Here is a 14,139-nt window from a genome sequence, read left to right on the forward strand (position 1 = left end):
AGCAGGTCTGGGAAAGGTAGCACGTCCGGTGAACAGGTCAGGGTTCCATAGCCGCAGGCAGAACAGTTGAAACTGGAGCAGCAGCACGGCCAGGTGGACTGGGGACAGCAAGGAGTCATCATGCCAGGTAGTCCCGAGGCATTGTCCTAGGGCTCATTAAATGTCAGGAATTGTGAAAAACTGAGTTTAAATGTATTTGGCTAAGGTGTATGTAAACTTCCGACGTCAACTGTATATACACTACCATTCAAAAGTTTGAGGTCACTTAGAAATGTCCTTGTTTTTGAAAGAAAAGCACATTCTGTCCATTAAAATAACATCAAATTGATCAGAAATACAGTGTAGACATTGTTAATGTTGTAAATGACTATTGTAGCTGGAAAATGACAATTTTTTTATGGAATATCTACCTAGGTGTACAGAGGCCCATTATCAGCAACCATCACTCCTGTGTTCCAATGGCACGTTGTGTTAGCTAATCCAAGTTTATCGTTTTAAAAGGCTAATTGATCATTAGAAAACCCTTTTGCAATTATGTTAGCACAGCTCAAAACTGTTGTTCTGATTAATGAAGCAATAAAACTGGCCTTCTTTAGACTTGTTGTTGAGTATCTGGAGGACCAGCATTTGTGGGTTCGATTACAGCCTCAAAATGGCCAGAAACAAAGAACTTTCTTCTGAAACTCGGCAGTCTATTCTTGTTCTGAGGAATGATGGCTATTCCATGGGAGAAATTGCCAAGAAACTGAAGATCTTGTGCAATGCTATGTACTATTCCCTTCATAGAACAGCGCAAACTGGCTCTAACCAGAATAGAAAGAGGAGTGGGAGGCTGCAAAACACCACTCTCAACATCAGTGAAGAGGTGACTCCGGGATGCTGGCCTTCTAGGCAGAGTTGCAAAGAAAAGCCATATCTCAGACTGGCCAATAAAAAGAAAATATTAAGATGGGCAAAAGAACACAGACACTGGACAGAGGAACTCTGCCTAGAAGGCCAGCATCCCGGAGTCGCCTCTTCACTGTTGACGTTGAGACTGGTGTTTTGCGGGTACTATTTCATGAAGCTACCACTTGAGGACTTGTGAGGCATCTGTTTCTCAAACTAGACACTAATGTACTTGTTATCTGCTCAGTTGTGCACCGGGGCCTCCCATTCCTCTTTCTATTCTGGTTAGAGCCAGTTTGCACTGTTCTGTGGAGGGAGTAGTACATAGCGTTGCACGAGATCTTCAGTTTCTTGGCAATTTCTCCCATGGAATAGCCTTCATTTCTCAGAACAAGAATAGACTGACGAGTTTCAGAAAGTTATTTGTTTCTGGCCATTTTGAGCCTCTAATCAAACCCACAAATGCTGATGCTCCAGATATTCAACAAGTCTAAAGAAGGACAGTTTTATTGCTTGTTTAAATCAGCACAAACGTTTTCAGCTGTGCTAATATAATTGCAAAAGGGTTTTCTAATGATTAAATAGCCTTTTAAAATAATTAACTTGGATTAGCTAACGCAACATGCCATTGAGTGATGGTTGCTGATAATGGGCCTCTGTACGCCTATGTAGATATTCCATTTTAAAAAATCTGCCGTTTCCAGCTACAATAATCATTTACAACATTAACACTGTATTTCTGATCAATTTGATGTTATTTTAATGGACATTTTTTTTTGCCTTTCTTTCAAAAACAAGGACATTTCTAAGTGACCCCAAACTTTTGAACGGTAGTGTACATATCATAATTTCCCCCTGGAACTGACTAAACTCTTGGTATTTCTTCACTAGGAAAACAAATTCGACAAACAACCACAAAGACAAAAACGTTCGCCAGAGGAATACGAAATGAGAAGCTACTCGTTGCAGTGAGTATTCCGGCCTTTATAAAATGAGAAGCTACTCGTTGTAGTGAGTATTCCGTCCTTTATAAAACGAGAAGCTACTCGTTGTAGTGAGAATTCCGGCCTTTATAAAACGAGAAGCTACTCGTTGTAGTGAGAATTCCGGCCATTATAAAATGAGAAGCTACTCGTTGCAGTGAGAATTCTGGCCTTTAGAAAAAGGAATCTGAGGCATATGGAAGTCAACAGGGAACTAAGTGATATACTGTAGGAATGTGATAATGTGCACAGGGTATACTAATTCCTTCCTCCTCCCTGATTTTCATTAACAGATGACTAACTGCATATCTTGACCACATGAAGGTATCTGAGGAGGGAGCTCCAGGCAATTTTTAATGAAGCATATCTCGTCTCTCTCTTATGAGAAAAAACAATAACAGCGTAACACTGGCAGAAAAGAACAAGATGGCTGTCTTAAGCATGCCTTATTCAGTCTTACATGAACAGTCCTGGACGGAGAGATGACTAATTCCATCACGAAAGGTGTGCACATCTTTTTTTTGTGTGCCGTTTGATGTCTCTTTTATTAATTTTATCATGTCCTCCAACCAGAGGTGATCCTTTTTGTATTACATATCATGTAAAACGCATGCAAATTATTACGCAATAGGATGCCCAGAATAGACTTTGTTGTTTTCCCTCATGTCTGTGTGGCTATTTTGCATCCAAAGGAATTATGTTTTTTTATGAAATTGTCCTGAACTGAAAAATACTGTTATATTCTTAAATAACTTTGTACAGCTAATTCATTGTCATTAAACTATGTTTGATTTAGTGAAAGGAAAGTCCACTCTTAACAGCCATTATAGTGAAAATGTGATGCAAGGGATTCAATGTCTGGCCGTATTTACTTGAAAATGATTATAGAAAATGACTACTATATATCTATCTAGTTATAAATAAAATGACATAGAGTAACTTAGGATGTCTTGTATATGTTGAGGTACGAGTGTTCAAACAATAGCAAATACTGTATGTAAAGAAAAATACATTTTATATTTCCCAACTTAATTCATTCATTTTTATTTTTCTGAAATTGTACAGCATGGCTATTATCCTATGCAATATGTATTCATATATAGATATATTGGGGGTAGTTTGTTTTTCTCAGTGAAGCTTTAATATTGTGGGATCACATGGAAGCTGGTATAGCAAAATGCACTGCTGTAGCTGCATGACTCCTGTCCTATAAATACAGTGTATCCATGTGTATTGCAGTGCAAATGGACCGACATTAGGGTGGGAATGGAAGGAGCTACGGTATCTCTAGCCACAATAAAACATCAGACCAATAACATACGAGACCAATACATTTTTGAAAATAAAAGGCTCCAAAATACATTTTGTTTCTTTGCCTCGAAAATCCTTTCTAGAAACCTCAACGTTTGTGCCGGTTTAAATATTCTCCTACAACACAATGGTCACTATGTTCCAGCACACATTTACACAATCAGCAGCATGAAGAACAACACATCCCCCGACTCTTCCACAACCCACCTCCCACATGTGTACCGTGTGTAGTGAGTTGACCTGTCTCTCTCTGGCTGTTTGTGTTGATGAGCTTCAGCTCCTCAGTCCTGGAGCACTCTCCTCAGCTCCCCCTCCGCCTCCTCCACAAAGGCAGGGAAGCTGGGGTCCAAGAGACACAGGCGGACAAAGGGCTCCAGCTCCCCACGGGACAGAGCACTGTGGCGGTACACCAGGGGCAAGGACAGACCATGCTCGCCCAGGAAGTGCTGGAAAAAAAATAAAAAGACCAGGGACCTGTTAATTTGTTTATATACAATTAAAGCCATGATATTGGCTAACTATAACCTCCCAAGTCAGTTAGGTGTTCATTATTTCATTGGCCTACTCTACACTTCAGTAGTGGCGGGGAATAACTACAACCCCGTGAAGTGTAAGTTACATTCAAGCTCAGTGGGTGAGAGTAGTAATGTTAAATAGCTACTATTTATTCACCTTGCGCGATTGTCAAACTCCATCAAGTGATCATTATATGAATCATCACCCTCAGCATTCATCAGTCATCTATCTAATCACTGTGTTGCGTCAGTACCAACCTACCTGGGTAAGACGTTTGATGGATAAAGAGCCCTGGACGACCTCAGGTTCAGTAGCCATAGCCTCCCCAGCACCCGCCTGATGACAAGGTTAGAAGAGATGATACTAATGCTACAGGACTTTACAGGGCAACACACCAAGGGAGGTTAAGCTGCATCATAGCTGCATCCTTTATTGAATGATTTCCCTCAGTCATCATGGCTCATTCATCCTCACAGAGCTTTTCAAATGTGTGTGATGGTGTTTATTACTGGTTTAATTTCTCCCCCTTCTGTGTGGGGAGGTTAAGGATTAACATATTGCACATTGTCATTGATTCATACATAAAATCCATATTAACCTAGTTGGTTCCAGGGCCGTTCAGTATTAAACAAGCTATATTGTTTTCATGCCTGTAAATAGCACCATCTAGTGGGTGATTCTTACTGTAACAACAGCAACTTTGGTGCCTCAACTATAGTTTGCCTCATACATTATGAAGAATAACATTCTTAAAATAAGAACAGCAGCAAAGGTGAAAAAAACAAAACATGCAATGCACTCATTTCAATTAGTTAATGTATTGCAGGAGCTGTTCCAATTCAGATTCCAAAATACACTTTCATGATGCAATACGTAGCTACATGTTTTCAGTTTGAATGTGTTGTTGAGTACCTGTTGATTCTGTGCAGTGGTCTTGGTAGGGGGCTGATTGGGTGTTGGGGGGCAGCTGAGTGGTGGTGGTGGCCCCCCCTGTGTGGTGACAGGCAGGTACTCCTTCAGTCTGAGTACTGCACTGCCACACTCCTCCAGGGCCTCAGCCCTGCTGCCGCTGAACTGCATCCTGATCAGACGGCTCTCCCCCTGCACATACACAGCATTGTTTCATGTGAGAGCTGGCCTATATCTCCTCTTCGACGCTACTGAGACAATCTTGACCAGCAGACTACAAGCTTGACACGCCACTTACAATTCATCAGTGGCACTTATCTAGAACACTTATTTAGCCTACATATCACTCACAAGCCAGGCCCTTGGCAGAACATGGGCAACCAAAGCACCGCTCACAGCCAGCTAGTTGTTCCAAGACTGTTCAAATGCATCGTGTCAGGCCTCAGATCCCCTTAAATCAGGCCATTTAATGACCAATTACACTGTTGTCTCAGCACAGCCACCCCTGCCAAACATCAGGTCTGCCACACTCATGTCAGTGTGAAATCTGGCTATTGTAAATAAAGCTGCCACTATACAAATTGCTGAGGAAATGACTGACTAAAACTCCGGTGTAGCCTTGTAGTCAACATTAGCCTAAGTTTCATATAAAACTAGGTGCTAGAATAATAATACAATTTGGTATGTAGACTCTTGTATACTCTAGCTAGCTACTATTTAAAAATTGGTGTTGTTTCTTAAAGCAAATAAAGGCTTTACAATCCATATATGACATATCTCCAAGAATATAACTTTCGCAACCCACCTTAACAGTCAGACGGAACAGCAGGGTATCTGATTTCTGCTGAACTTTGAGGTAGCTTGGAGCATCTAGTAAGGAAAACCCATCCTGAAAAATGCGGAATCACAACAATCAGACAAACTAACAATTGTAAACAAACAGTCAAAAGTCATAGTAGTAAAATCAAAGTCATATTGGATAGGGCACATAGCCTATCCTCATGTCTTCCATGAGACATAAAAGTAAATTTAATAGTATCAGACAGAGCATACAGCAATCACAGCTCTACTTTTGGTTAGCAGGAGCAGGAGCAATCTCAAATGGTCTGAAATGACATAAGCATGCCTGCAGGGGGCTCTATTGACTCAGAAACCCATCCAGACCCTGTGACCAGCATCATGCCATCAGTATGTCTTTGGAAAGATAACTTCCATCTCAAACAACCAGGCTGAATGTTGTTGTACTAAATATTAGTTTTGATAGAGTCCTAAGGTGTGTTCGAATACTCATACTAACCGTACTATTTGTGACGTGAATTGAGTATATAAACTCAGTAAAAAAAGAAAACGTCCCCTTTTCAGGACTCGGTCTTTCAACGATAATTTGTAAAAATCCAAATAACTTCACAGATCTTCATTGTAAAGGGTTTAAACACTGTTTCCAGGTCTTGTTCAATGAACTATAAACAATTAATGAACATGCACCTGTGGAACGGTCGTTAAGACACTAACAGCTTATAGACGGTAGGCAATTAAGGTCAGTTATGAAAACTTAGTACACTAAAGAGGCCTTTCTACTGATGCTGAAAAACACCAAAAGAAAGATGCCCAGGGCCCCTACTCAACTGCGTGAATGTGCCTTAGGCATGCTGCAAGGAGGCATGAGGACTGCAGATGTGGCCAGGGCAATAAATTGCAATGTCCGTACTGTGAGATGCCTAAGATAGTGCTACAGGGAGACAGGACAGACAGCTGATCGTCCTCGCAGTGGCAGACCACGTGTAACAACACCTGCACAGGATCGGTACATCCGAACATCACACCTGCGGGACAGGTACAGGATGGCAACAACAACTGCCAGAGTTACACCAGGAACACACAAACCCTCCATCGGTGCTCAGACTGTCCGCAATAGGCTGACAGAGGCTGGACTGAAGGCTTGTAGGCCTGTTGTAAGGCAGGTCATCACAAGACATCACCGGCAACTACGTCGCCTACGGGCACAAACCCACCGTCGCTGGACCAGACAGGACTGGCAAAAAGTGTTCTTCACTGACAAGTCGCGGTTTTGTCGACTCACCAGGGGTGATGGTCGGATTCGCGGATTGATTTGGAAGTGGAGGGTTCATCATGGTCTGGGACAGTGTGTCATAGCATCATCGGACTGAGCTTATTGTCATTGCAGGCAATCTCAACGCTGTGCGTTACAGGGAAGACATCCTTCTCCCTCATTTGGTACCCTTCCTGCAGGCTCATCCTGACATGACCCTCCAGAATGACAATGCCACCAGCCATACTGCTTGTTCTGTGCGTGATTTCCTGCAAGACAGGAATGTCAGTGTTCTGCCATGGCCTGCGAAAAGCCCGGATCTCAATCCCATTGAGCACGTCTGGGACCTGTTGGATCAGAGGGTGAGGGCTAGAGCCATTCCAGTGGGTCAGAAGTTTACATATACTAATTGAGTGTTTGGTAGCATTGCCTTTAAATTGTTTAACTTGGGTCAAACGTTTTGGGTAGCCTTCCACAAGCTTCCCACAATAAGTTGGGTGAATTTTGGCCAATTCCTCCTGACAGAGCTGGTGTAACTGAGTCAGGTTTGTAGGCCTCCTTGCACGCACATGCTTTTTCAGTTCTGCCCACAAATTTTCTATAGGATTGAAGTCAGGGCTTTGTGATGGCCACTCCGATACCTTGACTTTGTTGTCCCATTTTGTCCCAACTTTGGAAATGTGCTTGGGGTCATGCTCCATTTGGAAGACCCATTTGTGACCAAGCTTTAACTTCCTGACTGATGTCTTGAGATGTTGCTTCAATATATCCACATAATTGCCATCCATTTTGTGAAGTGCACCAGTCCCTCCTGCAACAAAACACCCCCACAACATGATACTGCCGCCCCCGTGCTTCACGGTTGGGATGGTGTTCTTCGGCTCGCAAACCTCCCCCTTTTTCCTCCAAACATAATGATGGTCATTCTTCCTTGCTGAGCGGCCTTTCAAGTTATGTCGATATAGGACTTGTTTTACTGTGGATATAGATACTTTTGTACCTGTTTCCTCCAGCATCTTCACAAGGTCCTTTGTTGTTGTTCTGGGATTGATTTGCACTTTTCGCACCAAAGTACATTCATCTCTAGGGGACAGAAAGCATCTCCTTCCTGAGCGGTATGATGGCTGCATGGTCCCATGGTGTTTATACTTGCATACTATTATTTGTACAGATGAACGTGGTACCTTCAACGTTTGGAAATTGCTCCCAAGGATGAACCAGACTTGTGGAGGTCTACAATTTGTTTTCTGAGGTCTTGACTGATTTCTTTTGATTTTCCAATGATGTCAAGCAAAGAGGCACTGAGTTTGTAGGTAGGCCTTGAAATACATCCACAGGTACACCTCCAATTGACTCAAATGATGTCAATTAGCCTATCAGAAGCTTCTAAAGCCATGAAATAATTTTCTGTCGTTTTCTAAGGTGTTTAAAGGCACGGTCAATTGAGTGTATGTAAACTTCTGACCCACTGGAATTGTGATACAGTGAATTGTAAGTGAAATAATCTGTCTGTAAATAATTGTTGGGAAAATTACTTGTGTCATGCACAAAGTAGATGTCCTAACCGACTTGCCAAAACTATAGTTTGTTAACAAGAAACTTGTGGAGTGGTTGAAAAACGAGTTTTAATGACTCCAACCTAAGTGTATGTAAACTTCTGACTTCAACTGTACCTAACGTTAGTTGGCTACTAATACATCGAACTTGCCAGGCAGTATATTAAACATCTGCTATCTAACTAACTACCCAACGTTTATTGACTTGATAATTTACATAATTCTTAGCTAAGTGGTATGGACATTGTTCATTCTGGCTATCTACTCCGATTTCAGAGCACTCTCGCGCAGAATAACTGATGAATTCACAAATGCTCAACACCCATTGAATATGGCCGGTGTCAGTAAACGTCGGCAAAAAAAAGCATAAATATATTGTTGCCAGTAGCAGTTACAGTCACCAACACTCTGGATAACATGAAAACAAACGCCCAGAGCACACTCTGGCACTCCAGATAGAATTTACGAACACAACCGAAATCGTAAAATGTTTAGCTAGTCATTTCTTATGCTAACAAGCTAGCAAGAGGTTGCATAGCAACAGCATCAACTTCAGGTAGACAGGCGAAGCTCTAGTACGCTCAACTGAAACGATACGGTTTGTTTACAGTATACTAAAATGAACTAATAGTATGTAGTATATACTCATTAAGTATGTAGTATACAGTATGTTAGTATGGGTATTCGAACACAGCTAAAGTCTGTTGAGTAGAAATCTCTCCATGATTAGGCTACAATTAATAAAAACAGGTGTTAGTTTAGTTCCAAGTATGAATCAGCACTTTTCTAACCAAGTGAAAAATTACACTTTCCTGAATACTTTCAGATGTCATCTGACACCTTACAATTTATAACTATTTAACATCAACTAAAGTACAAATCTATTTAAACACTATTCTGTTTAGTAGTTTCTTCAGCATTGGAATTTGCGTTGAAATGTACCAGCGAAATATAGGTCAAGAATACCTGCCGTGTTGACAGGAGACAGTAGTTGCGTTTTGCACATTATTAATGATAGAAAATGTGTTGGACCTTGGCCTGAGCACTGGGAAACGCTAGCTTTATGACATGATATTTGGAATAACATTTTACCATAGCAACATATCCTTCTTAGTGATATAGATACTGCAAGTTATGTTTCTCCACTTCAAATGGACTTCAGCACAATGGAGGGATGGATACTCTACTCAGCTCTGTTACATAAAACATTACACTTCAGCTCCGTACTTCCAGATTCAAAACAGATTTCAATGTTCCTACTCCGCTGAGATGTTCTGAAGGGATTACATCAAATTTTTATTTTTAGTTGAAAATTATCATATCAGGAAGGCATCACATTACATAATTTCAACAAGACTTGTCTTCAAGTCATTCTGAGGCATAGCCAATCGTTTTTTGAGTCAGGTTGAGACGTTCCATTTTCTATAATCCCAATCCCCTCCTTCCTCCAAATACTGAGAGAAAGACCCTATTAAACCATATCTTAGAATCAGGAGTAATCTGGATGATGATTACACTCAATAACCCTCTCTCTCCTCCAGCACGGTGCATCCTAATATGGCATCATCATTCAGTTGGGACTCCCCTGGCATCAGCCACTGTGTACTACTGTAAACTCCCTTTACTGAAAGATACTCAAGAGCGTTACGATTAAGGGCGCCGATCTATCAATGACCGCTATCCCCTTTTGTCAGAGAGCACTTTGTGTCCTGACCTGAATAAGCATGTAGCCTTGCCTGGCACCCTGGCTCAGCAAGATGGCTGTAGTCACTTTCCATCCAGCACTCGATGTGGCATAGCACAGCTATGGCCATTGTGTTTCTACAGCAATTTCTGCTGAGTCTCTCAGCTGCACAGTCTGGCAGTGAACCTTGAGAAGACACAGGATAAACTGCACACTAACACAGGCACTATTCTGTGCACAGAATAGTGGCGGCAGGCAGAATAGTGACGGCAGGCAGCCTAGTGGTTAGAGCGTTGGACTTGTAACCGAAAGTTTGCAAGATCGAATCCCCAAGCTAACAAGGTAAAAATGTGTTGTTCTGCCCCTGAACAAGGCAGTTAACCCACTGTTCCTAGGCCGTCATTGAAAATAAGAATTTGTTCTTAGCTGACTTGCCTGTAAAATAAATAAAATGTACAGCAGCAACATAGCTGGTGTTCAGTACTTGTTCTCATTCCCTGTATTTCAAAGAACTTGGAATCAAGTAATTTCTCAACATTGTTGTAAGAACATACAATTGTATCTATAGCTAGGCTATCTGCCTATAAGCCAAATAGTAGAGATCTAAGCTTAGACTTTGATAATAAAAATAAGTGTACAAAACATTTTTAACACCTACCTAAAATTGAGTAGCACCCCTTTTTACCCTCAGAACAACCTCAATTATTTGGGGCATGGACTCTGCAAGGTATTGAAAGCATTCCACAGGGATGCTGGCCCATGTTGACTCCAATGCTTCCCACAGTTGTGTCAAATTGGCTGGCTGTCCTTTTGGTGGTGGACCATTCTTGGGGAAACTGTTGAGCGTGAAGAACCCAGCAACATTGCAGTTCTTGACACACTCAAACTGGTGCACCTGGCACCTACTACCATTACCCATTCAAAGACACTGCAAGCTTTTGTTGTGCCCATTCACCCTCTGAATGGCACACACACACAATCAATGTCTCAATTGTCTCAAGGCTTAAAAATCCTTCTTTAACCTGTCTCTTTCCCTTTATCTACACTGATTGAAGTGAATATAACATGTGACATCAATAAGTGTTCATAGCTTCAACTGGATTCACTTGGTAAGTATGTCATGGAAAGAGCAGGTGTTCCTAATGTTTTGTACAGTCAGTGTAATTAGGCCAACAGGTTGGACAATAACAGTTATTATATCTATGGAATGTACATTTGGCAATAATTTGGTATATAATAATGAGAGTTATTGAATATATTGGGGCAAATTTTATTTGTATTTTATCTTATTTGGATATTGTTATTTGGCCTAGAGATGTGCATGCGTGAAATGTGCGAGTCCTGCTCAAAGACTGTAAAAACTAGATCCAGATCCATCCAGGAATGACTTTACTTTTTAACATCAAAGGACATATAATGTAGTTAGACCTCAACTCACTTACCAGAAGATCGTGGCCTTGGGACACCAGCATATGACCAGATTCCACAATGGTGAGTACCAATTCACCCGCGCTTTCACTGGGCTCAAACATCTAGAGAAGTTTCAAGACACATTTTCAACATCTACAGCTGGATGATTCACATCACATCTGAGGCAAGTTCATTCAATAACCATAATGTAAAGTGTAGGCCTATAACTATTTTATTTACTAATGTAGTAAACTAGCCTACATTTGTAAACAACGTTTGGTTAGCCTAGCTAGCGAGTGGCATTAGGTAGCTAACTTTAGCTAGCGTCATCTCCTACAACACAGACGTTGGACAAAATTCACGACTAGACAACTTCATGTCACCTTCCATGGATTACCGCCGTCTTCTTTGGTCCCAGGCAAAAAACGTCCAAAGCGTTTCAACGTCCATATAGATTTATGTACAGTTGCCATTTGTAAACAATTATAATAATATATATATATCTCAGAAGAGCTAACGCTAGCTAGCTAGACACGTTTGTTTGCCGTGATGAGCGCGGGAATATCAGAAATTCATGAGTCACGCTTGTAGATTGGGGTGCGCGCATGCGCTGAGTTCTAGCTGGAGATGCTAGAAGTGCGCCTTTTTTGTGCTAGCCTAGCACACTAGTTGCACCTACTCAACTCTAACCTAATTGCCAGGCTCAATTGCTCAACCTGTGATTCGTTTAGTGATGTGTTAGTGGTGCTGGATTAGAATAGTGACCACGTTTACATGCGCACAGTATTCATAGCGCATACACCGCTTAAAGTCTTGGATAAAGTGTTTACATGCACCTTTGATATCCCGCTCACGAGTATCCCTGTACCCATGAATAAACAGAATATTCCTCATTTAAATTTATATAGAATCGTAACTGAAATATGGACACTGACTGTAGGCCAATAACCTCTCACAAATATAATATTAACTCATGCAGAATTATGCATTTCTTGCAATAAAATTATACAACAAATGTTAATTTTGTCTCAGGAACAGGAGTGGAGAAATATTATTTCTTTCTTTCAGCCTCTTGAGAAAATGTGAATGAGCATATCATGTAATGTGTTATGTGTTATACAAGCAGTATTTCACCAGTGGTGGTTGCTGATGTTTAAGATGAGGGAGGCCTATTCTGTTTTTATGAGCATGGCCTTATTTCTATTACAGCATATTGGATGACTGTCATTCATATTCCATTCACCCAGCTCAATGTAACATCGATAGTTTTAGGCTACTACATGATCCTCAAATTTTCCCAATACCAATCACGAGGTTGCTAAAACCTAGCCTACGAATGAAAGTTTACAACGTAGGTGCACAGGTCGAGAGAAAAATGTGAGTAATAGAGGTGACAGTGACACATTCAGTACCGCCTTGCACACTCTTGCCTGCATCTAGCTGATATAGGGTGTAATCATTAGTCCACCAGTTGAAAACAAGAGTTTCTATTGGACAAATTCAGGTATGTTTATCCCTGTTTTGTTCTGTTTGCTTCTGTTGAAGAAACGTTTATCAACAGAATCGGGGGAATGAATACACCCTTGATCACACGCAAACACAGTTCACTTTCATAGCAGCCACAAACAAACAGCATGAACATTTTGATCGTTGTATAATTCCTTCTCGCATCTACACGCTTTCCTCCTCCCACCGTTTCCGTTCGCTTCTGGATTTCAGTGCACAACACATCAGCTGTCTGTGACCAGGCAAAAAAACCTTTCCAAGCCAAACCTTCCTATCATAACTGCTAACCGCTACATACAGCCTACATCGTTGTCACCATATTAGCTAACAACATTAGAAATGTCATAGTCAATATAGCTACTAGAACTAACGTGTTAGTAAACCCGCTACAATCATGCAGTACAGTGTACAGTCAGCAAGAAGTTACACCCAGTAGCAATCATTTAATAAAACCAAAAGCTTACCTTGACTTGGAAGAGTTCAAGTGTTGGATAGCCATAGCCAGATAGCTAACATAGTATCCCTCTGTTTGGTGCTGGGTGTTTTAGTAGGCTAAACTAGCTAGCTAAATGAAAGTGAAAGTTTAAAAAAATGATATGACTATTTATAGTTCTTTCTCTCTCTCTATCTCTCTTGCTTTTCCTTCATTTTTAAAGAAACTAATTTGTTCAAAACTGTTCAGCTATTGACTTTCTCTCTCTTTGAGTCAACTACTCACCACATTTTATACACTGCAGTCCTAGCTAGCTGTAGCTTATGCTTTTAGTACCAGATTTATTCTCTGATGCTTTGATTCGGTGGACAACATTGCAGTTCATGCTGCAAGAACTCTGATAGGTTGTCCTCCAGAAGTTGTCATAATTGCTGTGTAAGTCTATGGAAGGGGGGGAGAACCATGAGCCTCCTTGGTTTTGTATTTAAGTCAATGTACCCAGAGGAGGACGGAAAATGGTGGTGCTACCCTACAGAGAGCCTACTGTAGACCTTCATTGCAAAACGGTTTGTTTTAATTATTTATTTGGTGACGTGAATATATTTAGTATAGGCCTAGTTTTATAAAAAAACAATTAAGTTTTTAAATGTTTCACTTTTTATATATATATATATTTTTTTACCCCTTTTTCTCCCCAATTTCGTGGTATCCAATTGGTAGTTACAGTCTTGTCCCATCACTGCAACTCCCGTATGGACTCAGGAGAGGCGAAGTTCGAGAGCCGTGCGTTCTCTGAAACACAACCCAGCCAAGCCGCACTGCTTCTTGACACACTGCTTGCTTAACCCGGAAGCCAGTCGCACCAATGTGTCGGAGGAAACACCGTACACCTG

The 14,139-nt window shown here is 41.1% G+C and overlaps 2 protein-coding genes across 2 annotated transcripts in view; one reads left to right on the top strand and one right to left on the bottom strand.

The window, feature by feature from the left end:
* Positions 1 to 3,221, top strand: part of LOC120025257 (neuroplastin-like) — a 38,924-nt gene extending 35,703 nt beyond the window's left edge. Inside the window, exons 8-9 of the mRNA XM_038969745.1 lie at positions 1,780 to 1,856; positions 2,165 to 3,221. Coding sequence (XP_038825673.1) covers positions 1,780 to 1,840 — 61 coding nt within the window. The 3' untranslated portion in view covers positions 1,841 to 1,856; positions 2,165 to 3,221. The remainder of the gene's footprint in view (positions 1 to 1,779; positions 1,857 to 2,164) is intronic.
* Positions 3,222 to 3,463: 242 nt separating this feature from the next.
* Positions 3,464 to 11,429, bottom strand: LOC120025044 (meiotic recombination protein REC114-like). The gene is made up of 5 exons (XM_038969483.1): positions 11,340 to 11,429; positions 5,413 to 5,496; positions 4,611 to 4,799; positions 3,960 to 4,034; positions 3,464 to 3,628 (listed from the first exon to the last, which is right to left on the bottom strand). The coding sequence occupies exons 1-5, from the start codon at positions 11,427 to 11,429 to the stop codon at positions 3,464 to 3,466; spliced, it is 603 nt and encodes a 200-aa protein (XP_038825411.1).
* Positions 11,430 to 14,139: the final 2,710 nt, after the last annotated feature.

Source organism: Salvelinus namaycush, chromosome 30 (assembly GCF_016432855.1).
Source record: "Salvelinus namaycush isolate Seneca chromosome 30, SaNama_1.0, whole genome shotgun sequence".
NCBI lineage: Eukaryota > Metazoa > Chordata > Actinopteri > Salmoniformes > Salmonidae > Salvelinus > Salvelinus namaycush.